A 16,984-nucleotide genomic window follows, 5' to 3' on the forward strand; every position below is an offset into this window, starting at 1 on the left:
GTGGAGCAAGCTACAACTGACTTATATCTGATAGGAATATATTACGTTAGTGCACAACCTAATAGAAATTGATGCCAGCTGTGATTTTATAGGTTAGTAAATCCAAGTCCAGCACTATATGGAGGTGTGGGCTTGTCACGTGAAGCACTGGCAAGTCAAAAGGAGAGTGAGGTGTCGGCCAGTTCATCCTTTGCACCAGTGCCAATGTAGAAGCAATGCTTTCTTCCCCTCAGACACAGCCTTTGTTTTACACGTTGGAACTCTTATTGATCCAGTTAACCGATAGAAAATCAATCCTGTACTCCAAAAAAATAAAGGTTATCGTAAATTTGGAGGCATTGGGAGGCCAGTATATCAACACATGTCATAAACTGGTACTGAAATAGAAAAACGCCCTAAATATCAGCATCCCAGTCAATAAGTGACTACACTTCCCGCTCAGAACCAGGACTGTTGTTTTAACCATGACGTATATATGTAATATAATGTGTGTATTCTCTATCCACCTGGCTGGTCAATTTAATACCTGGAAGGCTAATGAAGAATTGGTTACATTTTCAAAAGTCAAACATTCAGCAGATTTTAGAGTAACTGCCAGTTGAGACAATATCTGGACACTTCTTTTCTGTGTGTGTGTTTGTGTGCATTTGTGTCTGTGCGTGGGTGTGTTGCCGTTCCTTACATCTGTGTTTCTAAGAATATGCACTATGGGATGCTGAGATTTGAACTTCTTACAGTTAATTTATGTCCTTCAGTTTTTTTTCCTTTCCCACCATAAAATTATGCAGATATCCTGCTCCTCCTCCTTCTAATGTTATATTGCACAGCACCAATTGCCGACTTGGTGTTGAGATAACTGCTGTGTGATCCTGCACCCTTGCAAATGGAACCTAATTCCAGAATATCTCAGGAAATGAGCACCACACCTAGTGACATAAATTGTGCCTTGCTGTCTTCAGAGGAGTTTTGTGTTCTTTTAAGTGTTCCCTTTCTGATTTTCATTATTTCAATGCATTAAGTCATCTTGCTGCAAATTAACTTTTCTCTCAATAATCGGGCATGGTTCTCACAAGGTTCCGCGAAAGGATGAGGGTGGGGAATAGGTTTGAGCTTGTGTTTTTGATCTTGGGTTTACTTTGGGGAAGATGTTAAGGTTCCCCTCAAAGGAAGGAGACTGAGGATCTGTTCTGGGCTAGGCTCACGCACACACACACACACACACACACACAACCTAGGAGCTAGTCAGGGGGCTGCATTGATGATTACTGTAGAGCAACTGACTGCCTTTGTAGCCAAGAGGGTAGTTAATGGGGCTGATAGGAAAATAACTACAAACATAAAGGAATACCTGGAGATGTGAAGAGGACAATAGCCACAGCCCAGAAAGAACTAAAATAAGCTGCAGTTGTATTTATTAATAACTTTCAGGAAAGCATCAATATAATATAGACTAATGTGTCTCATTGCTTTTGTATTCCCAGGTGTCCCATGAATTTGCCATTAACTTCAATCCTACAAATCCCTTTTGCACAGGTTAGTATCTCCTGCTGAAAGTACCTGTAACTCCCTCCATCCTACCCCACTTGATCTGGTTCCCGCAGTCTCCCATCTATCTTCTTGTACTTTGTGTTCTTTTCATCTAATTTTGTTTGGGTTCTTCCAGCTCCTGGTAATGAGGAGTGATCAGTGCGAGGATATGGCCTACTCTAATCCCCCAAGTATGCTAGTTACTGCTAATGTTACTCTCTGAGTTCGTTGCTTTTGTGTAATGATGCCTGGGAGCATCTGACTTTGATTTATGAAGAGATTCTCTGTCTGTGCAGTGGTGCAATTTATACTTAAAAATAATGATTTAATAATCCTGGCAAGCTGCTCCCAATTTTAAAAATTGTTCATATTATTAATGTTGATTTTTTTTTAAATCATGAATGCGTTGCTCCTGAACAAGGCCTCTGGAAATGATATAATGGGCTTGACTGGATTGACTGGAAGTAGATTTTTAAGATGGCTGCTCCTTTCTATAGAGGCGTTTGTATGGCACAATGTATTGGTTTACTAACATGTGCAGTTTCCCCACACAGTGAGCCCCTGATCTCACTTGGCCTGTCTAGGTGAATCACACCTGGCCGCTCTAGCATGGCTCCTAGTGGCCGCCTGTAGAGTAGCATCAACAGAAACCTGCGAGCACATTGTCAGTCAGGGAACAAGTGTAGTGTGTGAGGCCTCAAAAAAAGGATTTTAAAAATCCCTCATTTAGAATGGAAGGGGAAGTTTCTTCAGCTTTCATCATTCAATTTCTTCTTTCCCCCCTCCTCTTCCATCTGCACCTTCCAATTCTCAACAAGGAGTAATTTATTTACCATAACTCCAACTTGTAGAAAAGACAACATTTGTGTTTTCGTACTTATTCTAAAAACATTGCGAGCTGCACTCATCAAGGGTGCACTTAATAAGCAGGGTAGTTTTGTGGACGTCTGTGACCCAGTAGTTTTGTCGTTTTGTGACCCAGTAGTTTTGTGGAGGTCTGTGACCCAGTAGTTTTGTCGTTTTGTGACCCAGGATGTTACTGCTCCATTGAACTATCATGGTCTTGCCAATTGCTCATCTCGGCATAATCTTATCAATGCCATCAGAATATCCAATGTCCCACGCAGAAAGGAAAGTGGGGAACCCTGGGCTGCTGTTTCACAAATCTTTATATCTGGCTGTAGTGGCAGTTGAGGAGGACTCCATTGTTCAATTTCTTTATCGGGGGAATGTTTTTTGCAGCACAGAGAAGGGACCCAAAGAGGAGGAGGAATTGAATGAAAATAATGCTTTAGGTTCTGCAGAGCCTTCTGCCTCATCAATTGCTCTGATCAACAAGGACCCTGCGGGTCCTTCAATAGGATGTTCGCTGTAAGAAGTGCCTACTCTTTCCATGTTCACACTGTGTGAGATTTCATGGCTTATTTATAGTACATCCTCAAACTGTTTAATGACCTATTGCAGCTTTCATTGGACATTAACCTCACATGTTTAACAGCCTCTTCTGTAGAAATTGTGAGAACCATTTGGCTCTATTTTGTACATTGACATGAGGACCTCATAGACTCTGAAATCTGAGTATGTGAGATTATTTAGCTTCCACCAAACAGAGCCCAGTCCAAACTTAGACTGGGCTATGTCCGGTTTCCTTGCAAAACCTAAATTACAAAAAAAAATACGCGTGTGTGTGTGTGTGTGACTTAGATTTGAGCTGTCAGGGAGGGAACTTTTATCAAATTAAAACTGTGAAGTTAGGCTCCCTTACCTGAGAACCACAAGGCTTCTCAGTTTGCAGTCTTGTGAACCAATGATGTAAATTGCACTGAAGCCCATCATGTGACATCCTTGCTCTACTCCCTCTGGGAGGAAACACTTTTTTATGCTGGTGTATCTATTGCAAAGCACACGAGATGCCTGGTTGGAGCAGGATTTTTGTCTTTTTAAAAAATGATTTCTGGGGATGTGAGCGTCGCTGGTGTGGCCAGTATTTACGTTCATCCCTAGTAGCCCTGGGCAGGTGGTGGTGAGCCACTCTCTTGAACTGTTGGTAACAGTTTGATACAACTGAATGATTTGCTGGGCCACTTCAGAGGGCAGTTAAGAGTCAACCATGTTTATGTGCGACTGGAATCAAATATAGAGCAGACTGGGCAGGTTTCCTTCCCTAAAGGACATTAGTGAAGGAGTTGGGTTTTTACAACACATTGACAGCTGCGTGGTTACTTTTACTAACTTGCCAGCTTTCTTTTTCCAGATTAAAAAAAAACGAATTTCAAATTCTCAATCCCCCATGGTAGGATTTGAACTCACATATTCTCGATTATTAGTTCAGGTGTTTGGATTACTAGCCTAATAACATGACCAAAGTGCCTCTCAAACACGCCTTTAACTGGGTGTGTACTAACATTGGGTAAGTGTATAAAGGGATTTGTATTAAAAACAAATATGTGTGGGTTAATAATCTGGTACAGGCCCAGGACTGGATTACTGTTGCTCACTCAATGCAGGCGTACAATATATGGATTGTTCTCTAATCTCACGGTTTCCTCTTGCTGTAGGTGTCGAAGGCATCGTCCAAGCATACACAGCCTGTCTACCCCACATTCGATTTTATGGACCAACCAATTTTGCGCCAATAATCAATCACGTGGCACGGTTTGCCGGCCAAGCTATCCAGCAGCAGGCAGCAGCGGTAAGTGCAAGGAAACGGGGCCAGTCGGTCAGAAACCCTTGAGCCAAGCAGTGGTTTGTGAACGTAAAGTTACTGCAAACCCGTGTATAGTGAGGGCGCTTCATGGGAACTCTTTAAACAACAACTTGTATTTATATAGCGCCTTTAACGCAGTGAAACGTCCCAAGGCGCTTCAAAGGAGTATTATGAGATTAAAAAATTTGACACCGAGCCGCGTAAGTAGAAAGTAGCGCAGGTGACCAACAGCTTGGTCCAAGTAGTATGTTTTAAGGAACGCCTTGAAGGAGGATAGAGAGGTGGAGAGGTGAAGAGGTTTAGGCAGGGAGTTCCGGCGCTTGGGGCCCGAGGCAACAGAAGGTATGGCCACCAATGGTTGAGCGATTATAATCAAGGATGCTCACGGGGAAAGAAGGAAAAATATTTTAGTGTGAGCTGCTTTAGCCCAGGCACACCTTACAACATTTTATATTGTGGTTCAGAGTTTATTAGTCTCCAGCTAATCTTACAATAATAAGACTCTTCCGGTTGCTTGGAGCTGTAGACCCAGGGGTTCCTGCCTCCAGTATACAGAAGCTTGCAATCCCTGCCCTTGTGGGAGTAGTGTGTACTACACGACCCAGTCTGCTACATTAGCAGCTGAACTCGAGTGGATTCGTATCCAGGAAAGAGCTCAAACCATTGGACCGTGCAGAAAATGACTTCATGCCCAGAAACCTTTCCATAATTAAGGGTGCACAGGAGACACGGACTGTTAATCAAATGGAGTGTATTGCAAATACTTTAAACTATTTTTGAAATTCTGGGTTGGCCAGATGGATGAACATAAAATCTTTTCCGGTATTTACATTCCAATGTTCCTGGTGGATTTGGGAGTGTTTAGTTCCGTATGAAGGACCAGAGGTATTTTAAATTTGCAGCTTTAAAACTGTAATACGCTATCAGTCGTTTTGCAATTTGGGGATCTTCACCATTCCCCAAACCTCCCCCCATCTTAAAAAGTTTCTGTCCACTGAATATTTGCTAAAATATATATCGGGAAATCAGTAGGCAGGGAGTGGGGAGGGGCCACAATCAAAGTGAACAGGATGATCCTGCCATCCTTTTCCAGTCTGGCCTATATGTGACTCCAGTCCTACGCCATCATGGTTGCCTCTTAACTGCCCTCTGAAGTAGGCAGTTGTATCAAACGGTTACGCACTGTGGTTCAAGAAGAAGGCCTATTGTCCCCTTCTCAGGCCATTAGTGACAGGCAATAAATGTCAGTTGGAGATGAAATGTGAATTTTGTTTATCGCGGAGATGTATATTTCTTATTGCTGATTTTTTTCTCTGTGCCAAAGATGTGCCTGTGACTTCCCTTATGTCTGGGATTTTCAATCCCTCAAGTTTTAAATATGCCTTATTCCTCTCAAAATATCCAAAAGAAATAAAGCTCCTTTTTCAGATTTACTAATGCATTCTAAAGTGATGCTGTACCACTGAAGTCACATTTAGCAGTGACTATACTTGTGTGATTGGCACTCCATTAGTACGACTGGAAGCTGAAAAATAATGCAGTGACACAGTATATTTTTGTTGTTAGGTAATGGTATAACTGCCCTAGAAAATAAACGTGTGCCAACTTCACTCAAACTAAGTGGCAGCAGTCTTCCTACTCATTGCTAGTCACTTGTCACTTGTCTGCTTGTCACATCAGTGAGGTAGGTTGCTTAGTGCAACATAACCGCTATGATGTAGGTCGTTGCCATTCAAAAACAGGGTTTTGTTTAACCTTATACACTGGCGCATTCTGGCATTCCCATCATCAGCCTGCGTGTGTGTGTGTGTGTGGCATGCATGCTTGCCTAAGTGTGAGTATTATATATATATATATATATATACACAATCTTGCAAAAATTAAACTCCTCATTAGAGTTGCTGTTGATGTAAGCATCAGTGTGTTTTTCTGATCTTTTTGTGTTGCACTTGAAGAAAGTGAATGGAATTTGCATAAACAGCAAGCACTGATTACTTCATTGGGGAAGTGGTATTGAGTTGCTATGGAACTCCACAATGTGAAATAACCAGGATGGAGATTAAAAGAACCATGAATGCTGGAAATCTGAAGTAAACACAGAAGATGCTAGACATGGTCAGCAGGTCAAGCAGTGACTTAAAGAGAAAGATAGAAAGATAGAAACATAGAAAATAGGTGCAGGAATAGGCCATTCGAGCCTACACCGCCATTCAATAAGATCATGGCTGATCATTCACCTCAGTACCCCTTTCCTGCTTTCTCTCCATACCCCTTGATCCTTTTAGCCGTAAGTGCCATATCTAACTCCCCCTTGAATATATCCAATGAACTGGCATCAACAACTCTCTGCGGCAGGGAATTCCACAGGTTAACAACTCTCTGCGTGAAGAAGTTTCTCTTCATCTCCGTCCTAAATGGCTTACCCTTTATCCTTAGACTATGTTCCCTGGTTCTGGACTTCCCCAACATCGGGAACATTCTTCCTGCATCTAACCTGTCCAGTCCCGTCAGAATTTTATATGTTTCTATGAGATCCCCTCTCATCCTTCTAAACTCCAGTGAATACAGGCCCAGTTGATCCAGTCTCTCCTCATATGTCAGTCCTGCCATCCCGGGAATCAGTCTGGTGAACCTTTGCTGCACTCCCTCAATAGCAAGAACGTCCTTCCTCAGATTAGGAGACCAAAACTGAACATAATATTCCAGGTGAGGCCTCACTAAGGCCCTGGACAGTAAGATCTCCCTGCTCCTATACTCAAATCCCCTACATATCTTTTGCCTTCTTCACCGCCTGCTGAACCTGCATGCCAACTTTCAATGACTGATGTACCATGACACCCAGGTCTCGCTGCACCTCCCCTTTTCCTAATCTGCTGCTGTTCAGATAATATTCTGCCTTCGTGTTTTTGCCCCCAAAGTGGATAACCTCACATTTATCCACATTATACTGCATCTGCTACGCATTTGCCCACTCACCTAACCTGTCCAAGTCACCCTGCAGCCTTTTAGCATCCTCCTCACAGCTCACACCGCCACCCAGCTTAGTGTCATCTGAAAACTTAGAGATATTACACTCAATTCCCTCATCCAAATCATTAATGTATATTGTAAATAACTGGGGTCCCAGCAATGAGCCCTGCGGTACCCCACTAGTCACTGCCTGCCATTCTGAAAAGGACACATTTATTCCTACTCTCTGCATCCTGTCTGCCAACCAGTTCTCTATCCACGTCAGGACATTACCCCCAATATCATGTGCTTTAATTTTTCACACCAATCTCTTGTCAAAAGCCTTTTGAAACAGTCCAAATACACCACATGCACTGGTTCTCCCTTGTCCACTCTATCAGTTACATCCTCAAAAAAATTCTAGAAGATTTGTCAAGCATGATTTCCCTTTCATAAATCCATGCTGACTTGGGCCGATCCCATCACTGCTTTCCAAATGTGCTGCTATTTCATCTTTAATAATTGATTCCAACATTTTCCCCACTACTGATGTCAAGCTAACCGTTCTATAATTACCCGTTTTCGCTCTCCCTCCTTTCTTAAAAAGTGGTGTTACATTAGCTACCCTCCAGTCCATAGGAACCGACCCAGAGTCGATAGACTGTTGGAAAATGATCACCAATGCATCCACTATTTCTAGGGCTACTTCGTTAAGTACTCTGGGATGCAGACTATCAGGCCCCGGGGATTTATCGGCCTTCAATCCCATCAATTTCCCTAACACCATTTCCCGCCTAATAATGATTTCCTTCAGTTCCTCCTTCTCGCTAGACCCTCGGTCCCCTAGTATTTCCGGAAGGTTATTTGTATCTTCCTTCATGAAGACAGAACCAAAGTACTTGTTTAACTGGACCGCCATTTCTTTGTTCCCCATTATAAATTCACCTGAATCTGACTGCAAGGGACCTACATTTATTTTCACTAATTTTTTTCTTTTCACATATCTATAGAAGCTTTTGCAGTCAGTTTTTATGTTCCCAGCAAGCTTCCTCTCATACTCTATTTTCCCCCTTCTAATTAAACCCTTTGTCCTCCTCTGCTGTATTGCAAAATTCTCCCAGTACTCAGGTTTGCTGCTTTTTCTGGCCAATTTATATGCCTCTTCCTTGGATTTAACACTATCCTTAATTTCCCTTGTTAGCCACGGTTGAGCCACCTTCCCCATTTTATTTTTACTCCAGACAGGGATGAACAATGGTTGAAGTTCATCCATGTGATCTTTAAATGTTTGCCATTGCCTATCCACCGTCAACCCTTTAAGTATCACTCGCCAGTCTATTCTAGCCAATTCATGTCTCATACCATCGAAGTTACCTTTCTTTAAGTTCAGGACCCTAGTCTCTGAATTAACTATGTCACTCTCCATTTTAATAAAGAATTCTACCATATTATGGTCATTCTTCCCCAAGGGGCCTCGCACAACAAGAGTCATTTCTCATTACACATCACCCAGTCTAGGATGGCCAGCTCTCTAGTTGGTTCCTCGACATATTGGTCTGGAAAACCATCCCTAATACACTCCAGGAAATCCTCCTCCACCATAGTTTAGCCATTTGGGTGGGACCCTTCATCCAAACATGATTACTGAAGCAATTTTTAGTTTAATATGTGTTACTGTGAGCGTTTGTCTTGTGGGTAGGTTTTTCACCAACAGGAGGGAGAAGACAATGGTGCAGAGAAGGCTGGGAGGATATTTGATAGAGGTGTTTGAAATTGTAAAGGGTTTAGATAGAGTAAATGGCTGAAGGGTCGATAACCAGAGGGCATAGATTTAAGGTAATTGGCAAAAGCACCAGAGGCGACATGAGGGAAAACCTTTTTACGTAACGAGTAGTTAGGATTTGGAATGCACTGCCTGTGGATACAGATTCAATAGTAGCCTTCAAAAGGGAATTGGATAAATAATTGAAGGAGAAATAATCGCAGGGATATGGGGAAAGAGCCGAGGAGTGGGACTGATTGCTCTTCGAAATAGCCGGCGCAGATTCAATGGACCAAATGGCCTCTGTGATTCTAGGAGGATGGTGCCTCCCACTTCTACCTTGGCTGCCTGTTACAAATTTGGGTTTGCTGTAGATAATTGTCTGGTTCAGTGGCTTCACTTGTTCCTTTACCTGCCAGAGTTAACACACGCTGCCTAATGTACAGCAGCATAACCCAGGGATGTAACAGCAGCACAGGTTTGTGATCTGAATTGGGTATATGCGCCTCTCGCACATGCACATCTGTGCATCTCCAATCTTTTCAAAAGCAGACAGAGAAAACACCAGGTAAGACGAGGCCAGATACAAATCAAATAAGTGAGCATACAGAGCAACGTTTATGATTGGACTCACTGAATTCAATTAATACAATTTGTCTTCATGTAACAATTTAAAATAATGAATACGCCATGTTTCCCAGCATCTTGTTTGACTTAACCACAATGACCCCACTATTGACAGTGGTGGGTTTGGTAAGCGGGGTGCAGAGTTTTAACTCCACAGCATGCGACTTTTGTTTTTAACAGGATCCCCACCCAGATTGACGGGCTTGGCTTCCCATTGGGTGGGGAGCTTCGGAGCAGGCCGCAGCCGCAAGTAAGGAGCCTGCAGCTGGTAGTGGGAGTGTGATGGGGTGGGGGGGTTCCAAACCCCAATCCTGCGGGATCAGATCCCCGACTCCAGTGGGGTTTGATCCCCGATGATGATGGAGCGGCCTTTGAATGGAGGGGGTCTAATGGGGGTTTCAATCCCAGGGAAGGAGGTAAGCTTGGAGGTCTGGGGGAAGCACTGCTGCTCCTCCTGGCCCACAAGCAGTGCTGGAAAGGCACTTAGCTTCTCTCTGAAGCATTCCTTGCCTACCTTGAGTTGCCGGGTTTCCTGAGGCCTGGGAAACCCAGACAGCCAGGGTTAACCCTGTAAAGCAGGTTAAATGTGACGCTCCCAGCCTCGTTATAATAGTTAAATGGCCAGACCACCTCCTGGGAGCGGGTTGGCTAGCTGCTCCCTGTGTCGCCTCAGTTAAACCCGGACGCGGTTGGTGGGTTGGGGTCGGGTTTGAAATGTTTTAATTTTAACATCTTACCCGATTCCCAACTGTTTTGGGGGTTAAAATTACCCCTACTAACTCCGAACCATCCTCTTACATTCCTCTGAGAAAACCTGAAGTGCCATAATGGAGGTGAAATTCAGCTATTCCTGAATAAATCTAATAAGGATTGCCTGAATTCAGCAGACATGCCAGAACTCTGCCTGTAACGCAGTGCTTTAAACCGGCACGTGTTACTGTCTTTGACAGCCAGCAAGAAGTATGCGAAGGTGATGTCACAGAGCAGGAATATTATATGGGCTCTGTTTTAATGAAGGGCCGCTAAACTTTAGTTAGTTAATCAAAGATCGTTCTCTATCCATGTAGGTCACAGTAAAGGGCTACACACTACAAAACAACATCAAAAGCTAATTTAAAAAAGAAAGACAACATTTTGTGAGACTGTCTGAATCCATCATATGGTTGATCTGTGCTCTTGGGGGCAAGGGTTGTTATGTCACTTCTGGTTGGTTCACAGTTCAATGGAGCTGCCTACAGGAATTCCAATATCTGGCTTATTGCTAACTCACTCATATCATGCTTAAGAATTCCACTAATGAATGGCATATTCTGGAATTTATAAACATATGGGCAAAACATCTGTTTGACAAACAGTATTTTATCTTCCTAAACAGATGCACACTTCCTTCTAAATCAAAAGGATTTGGACAACAACAATAACTCTTTATAGTGACACTAACATAGAAAACTTCCCAAAGCACTTTGCTTGGCAGAGGGGAGAATAAAACTAGATAAAAGGGTTAAAGGAGCAAACATTGAGCCATGGTGCGGGGATACGAAGTGATGACCTAAAGCCTGGTCAACAGGATGGCTTTTGAGAAGGTTTGAAAGGTGGTGTGAAAGGTAAAGAGGGGATTAGGGAGGGAATTCCCAAGAGTATGGCCAAGGTGGCTAAAGGTTTTACCACCAATGGTGGGACAAAGGAGTGGGCTGGTTAAAGGCCAGAGTCAGGAGGCTGAAGGGTATGGGAGAGGATGTAATGCTGGAGACGGGGTGGGTTTGTTAATGACTTTAACTAAATCTGTCTAATCTAAACCTTTAGAACAGTTTTTTTGAGAGGTTGTCTCTTTGTTATTTCTCCCCTGCCTTCCTGAAGGTGCTGATTAATCCAGGTTTTCAGTTCCACAGCCACTGGCTGTCCTCCACTAACTTGCCCAATGTTTCATTTCAGGCACAAAGTATTATCAGATTTTTTGGCCATGAGTAGAGTCATAGATGAGCCCGTTCCTGCCCTCACCCAACCTCCAAACAGAGGGAAACACTGGATAGCAATCAGGAACTGATTCCGGCTTTCCTTACCCCAGGAGCATAGAGGGAAGTTGTAACATAGAAAATAGGTGCAGGAGTAGTGCTTATGATGCCACCCTGGTTAGGATGAGTAACCAGCAGAGAATGGGAATCCAGCAAGAGGCTTTACTGGTCTTTATGGCTCGCTTCTACACTGGGGCACTGTCTTTAGGAACTGAGATGTCAGAGACACAGTTAGTGGATCGAGTTAGGAAGAGATTCTCATGCATAACTTCACAGTGCTATTTCAAGGGTTCCCCTTCATAAAGGGTCATGAGGCAAATCAATCTTTGCAAAATTCACACTTTTGCCCCATATTTTTACCATGAGTATCAGCCGTAGATCAGTTGGTAGTACTCTTTCCTCTGAGTCAGAAGGCCATGGGTTCAACTCCAGGAACTTGAGTACAAAGTCCATTCCACCCGTTGATCTTTCTTGTTTGTGGAGAAGCTTTGTGGCTTCCGTCCTAAGTGTCCTTTTACCAGTTTGAATCTGCGCTTTCTCGTCCTTCTGCCTAGGTTTAGTCTGAAGTGATTTTCTGGCTGTATCTTTTCTGTACCATGTTCTATCTTGTATTATTTCCTACATTACAACAGTGACTACACTCCAAAAGTACTTCATTGGCTCTGAAGCGCTTTGAGACACCCGGTGGTCGTGAAAGGTGCTATATAAATTCAAATCTTTCTTTTTTAATGCACCTCTGACCACAACTCGCGGTTGTTTCTTTTCAAGGCAAAGGAGCTCACGTCTCCTCATAACTCAATCTGCTGATATTGATGATTAGGGTCATGGCTCTTTGCACTGCCACCAGCACGTGAATTACCCTAGAAGGTGTGTGCGTATGTGTTCGTGACAGACATCACAGCAGGGTAGGATTAGATTCATACCCACACTTCAATAGTCCACCACCACTCAATTGCTGGGCTCACGTATGAAGCAACATATTTAGAGCATTCTTAATGTTGGAAAATGTCACAAGGCGCATCACAGAGACAAACGGCAAAACATAGGTCAAGCCAAAGAAGGAAAGATTAAAAGAGGCAACCAAAAGCCTGGTCAGAGAGACTGGGCATTTAGGCGAGGTACCGAGAGATGTTGGGGGCAAACTGCTCTTCCTGAGTCTAACTTTGTGTCAATTACTTTTTTTGTATCAGATCTAAAATTTAATTGAATGCACAATAGAAAGATAAAACGAGCCTAAATACAGATTACTCATACTCTGCAGGCATTTTGTTCAACTCTATTTGCAATGTGGCGCAGCTCAGTGAGAGCATTCATCAACACATAATGCATCTCTTCTTGAATCAAATCAACCAAGTTAAAGGCCAAAAGGCACTTATTACGTTAAATGTTCTTCGCCAGATATGGAAAAACATATTACCATGCTGTCTTTGTTCTTGCAGTATTGTTTATTGTGCTTTGCAGAGTGCATTGGAACCCAATTAAAACGATTGCATTGAAGCCTCTGAACTTTTTTTAATGAGCGATTACGATTAGGCAAGTAATGTAACTTCATGGAGGAGAATCGAATGAATAATTTTCTGTGTTGCTTCATTTCAACCTTATTAATGAGCAGACGTGATCTGCCACGGTTATAGGAAAATAATGGGCCTTTTCTAGTGTACGAGCAGCTCTGCTAATGAGAATGTTCACCCCGTTCACCCCCTCGACAGTGCAGGGGGTTTTACCAGCACTGAGGGCACTGTGCAACAGAACAACATGGCGGCTGCCAGCATGGTGGCCTCCTGCTCAGCTCCACCCTCATCCTAACCCCCATCCTCAACCTGATGCCACCCTCAACCTAACGCCATCCTCATCCCAAACCCCTACTCTCATCACAAACCCCCCCCCACCCTGGTCCTTACTCCCACCCTCATCCCAAACCCCCAACTTCATCCCAATCCCTCACCCTCATCCCAACCCCCCACCCTCATCCCAAACCCCCACCCTCATCCCAAACCCCCACCTTCCTCTTCACATTAGCATTCCACCTCACTCCCACCCTCCTTCTCACTCCCAACCTCCTTCTCACTCCCACCCTCCCCCAGCCACCACCCTCACCCCCAACCCCCACTCCTGCTCATCTCCACTTGCTTCTGTGAAGATAATGAAATTGTTTCAAATTTGTTTGTCTGTACACTGATTGAGGTGCAAAGAAAAAGTCATTATCTTTTTTCAAAATTGTACATCCACTTGTAACAAGCATTTGCTCCAACAACTCTCTCCAATTACAGAGGAGAGTTGTATAGAGATAAGTGATGGCAAAACAGCTTCATTACCTGTACGGTAGTGGGGAAGGAACAGGAAAGTTCTTCTTCTTCTTCACCTTCACCTTCACCTTCACCTTCACCTTCACCTTCACCTTCACCTCGGAGTCGAGGTTGACTTGCTTCCACACTAATATGAGTTCTCAGGTAACTGATGAGTCCAATGCAGGACGTACAATCTCTGTCACAGGTGGAGCAGACGGTGGTTAGAGGGACGGGTGGGTGGGGTGCTTGGGTTGTCATGCTCTCCTTCCGCTGTTTGCGCTTGGCTTCCACTTGCTCCCAGCGAAGAGACTCAAGGTGTTCGGCGCCTTCCCGGATGCTTCTCCTCCACTTTGGGCAGACTTGGGCCAGATGTTCCCAGGTGTCGATGGGGATGTTTCACTTTTCAAGGAGGCTTTGAGAGTATCCTTGAAGTGTTTCCTCTGCCCACCTGGGGCTTGCTTGCCATGTAGGAGCTCCGAGCAGAGCGCTTGTTTTGGAAGTCTAGTATCGGACATGCGGACGATGTGGCCGGTCCATCGGAGCTGATCAAGCATGGTCAGTGCTTCGATGCTGGGGATGTTGGCCTGAGCGAGAACACCGACATTGGTGCATCTATCCTGCCAATGGATTTGCAGGATCTTGCAGAGGCAGTGTTTGTGGTACTTCTCCAGTGCTTTGAGGTGCCTACTGTACATAGTCCATTTCTCAGAAGCATATAGGAGGGTGGGTATCACTACTGCTCTGCCATGAGCTTGGTGCCGGGTTTGAGATCCTGGTCTTCAAACACTCTCTTCCTCAGGCGACGGAAGGCTGCACTAGCACACTAAAGGCAGTGTTGGACCTCGTCATCGACGTCTGCTCTTGTTGACAGTAGGCTCCTGAGGTATGGAAAATGGTCCATATTGTCCAAGGTCTCATCGTGGATTTTGATATTCGGGGAGCAGTGCTGAAAGCTTTAGTCACTAAAGCACCACTACAGTTGATTGTGATATTAAAAATGGGATCTTGAGTTTGTTCCTTCCAGGTTTCGAAACGCACACCATCGATGGGGCTGCAATAAGTTGAAGGCATCAGAATTTCGCATTTTGCTGTGGGAAATGGCAACTAAATTAATGGGTTTATTTGAGTCCAGCTGTGGCAATAAAATAGCTGAAAGGGAACAATGAATGGCAGTTCACTTATTTAGTCCATTCGATGTTCTCAGTAGAACTTTTGCTGAGTATGTCCGATAGAAAGAAAATAAAGATTCTGCATTTATATAGCACATTTCATGTCCTCAGGACATCCTAAAGTGCTTCACAGCCAATGTCTTACTTTTGAAACATTGTTCTGTAGGCAAACACAGCAGTCAATTTGCACACAGCAAGGTCCCACAAACTGCAATGAGGTAAATGCCGAGTTAATCTGTTTTGGTGGTGTTGATTGAGGGTGAATGTTGGCCAGAACAGTGGAAAAACCTCCTGTCTTCTTTCAGGTATCTTTTACATCCACCTGAATGGGCAGGCGGGGCCTCTGTATAATGTCCCAAACCAAAGACAGCACCTTCCCATTTTGCCTAGATTCTGTGGTTCAGTCCTTGGAGTAGGACTTGACCCCACGACCTTCGGACTCAGAGGCGCAGATCTCCTGATTGAGCCAAGCTAACATCAATACAATTTGATGCAAGTACAATAATTTATAATTGTGGATAAATAAGCGAGAATTCTCTGATTGGCTGCTGTAGCTTACACAGTGTCAATGTGGGTTTCTGCCAACCTTCCACCGCAGTTACGCAGACAATCGGGACATCCCCAGGGATCTGATGTTGTGACTGTTCTTTCTAGGGAAGCTCAGTCAGGTTTCAACAGGCCCCAGGCTTGATGCTTGATCTGATTTCTGTGCAACTGATAGTGAAGGCACAACAACTGGTGAAAGAAAGAATTTGCATTGTTATAGCGCCTTTCACAACCACAGGACATCCCAATGAAGTACTGTTGAAGTGTAGTCACTGTTCTAGTGTAGTGACTTAGAGCTGAACTGATGGTGAAGGTACAACAATTGACGTCAATGATGCTGCTGAGTAGGTTGCAACCCTCCCAGATTGGCTGGGGTCTTCGAAACGAAGGACCGATATCCCGGGCACTTCTGCTAGCAGCCCGGGAGACAAGTACTTTGTATTGGCGGTCAGTGCCTGCGCGCCTCTAGTCCGCAGTTGTGTTTTGCACACCGACTATCCTACCATCATCATCTGCCACCCTGTTGCCCGAGGAACCTGTCTGTCTGCCTGCTGTCTGCCATTCCCAGTGGTTAGGAGCTCAGAACAGGCACTGGGGGCGAAAGAGTGCACCTCACTTATAGCCCTGGACCTCTGACTGCAGCACATTGGAAGTGGATTGTGCGCCTTTTTAAAACATTGAGTAACGTTAGTGTCTGAAATAACTTTAGTTATTTTTGATGTATTGCTGCCATGTTTGAGTGAAGGGGTAAACCGTTTTTCACTGTATTCTTGGCGGGTGAACTGATTTATTATCATGAGGTACAAGGAGCTTTGTCTCAGTCCTTTCCAATTGCTGTGGTAGAGAGAAACCTTGTCTTGACATCTGAAGGCATACAGTTAGTGGGACGAGCCGGTTTATCTTTTAAGGACTGGACTGAAGTGTTTAAGTCTCTGAAGACTCATTGGGTATAATTTTGACTTTGGGCGATAGAGTAAAACGAGCGATTTTAGATCAGCCACCTGTTAGACATCTCCTCTAATGTACTGAAGTTAATGAAAATCAGGAGGAGGAGGTGGGTGGGGGGGGGGGGGGGGGGGAGGGGTGCGGCAGAGAGACCTGACCAGGCCACAGCTGCCTGGTGTGACACTTTGGGTCCTTCATTGGGTTTATGCTCCTTCGGGAAGCGATGGGGGGAAAGTCGATACTGTTACAGTGCAACGCGTGCTACATTTCAGATGGCAACGCAGCCTCTCCGTAGTGTATTATTTTCTCTTTTGAATTATCTAGTTTGGTTTTCTTTGCATGATTCAAAACTTGTGGAGTAATGCAGTGTTTAACCAAATTACACAGGCTTTATTAATTAAATATTGCGGGCACTCGTTTCTAAACAGAAAATAATTTATTCTCAGTCATTC

The 16,984-nt window shown here is 44.1% G+C and overlaps 1 protein-coding gene across 1 annotated transcript in view; it reads left to right on the forward strand.

The window, feature by feature from the left end:
* The window catches only part of cpne2 (copine II), a 274,630-nt gene that overhangs the window by 187,885 nt on the left and 69,761 nt on the right, over nucleotides 1-16,984 (forward strand). Inside the window, exons 12-13 of the mRNA XM_070897910.1 lie at nucleotides 1,482-1,533; nucleotides 4,086-4,219. Of these exons, the coding sequence (XP_070754011.1) occupies nucleotides 1,482-1,533; nucleotides 4,086-4,219 (186 nt within the window). The remainder of the gene's footprint in view (nucleotides 1-1,481; nucleotides 1,534-4,085; nucleotides 4,220-16,984) is intronic.

Source organism: Pristiophorus japonicus, chromosome 13 (genome assembly GCF_044704955.1).
Source record: "Pristiophorus japonicus isolate sPriJap1 chromosome 13, sPriJap1.hap1, whole genome shotgun sequence".
NCBI classification, from domain to species: domain Eukaryota; kingdom Metazoa; phylum Chordata; class Chondrichthyes; family Pristiophoridae; genus Pristiophorus; species Pristiophorus japonicus.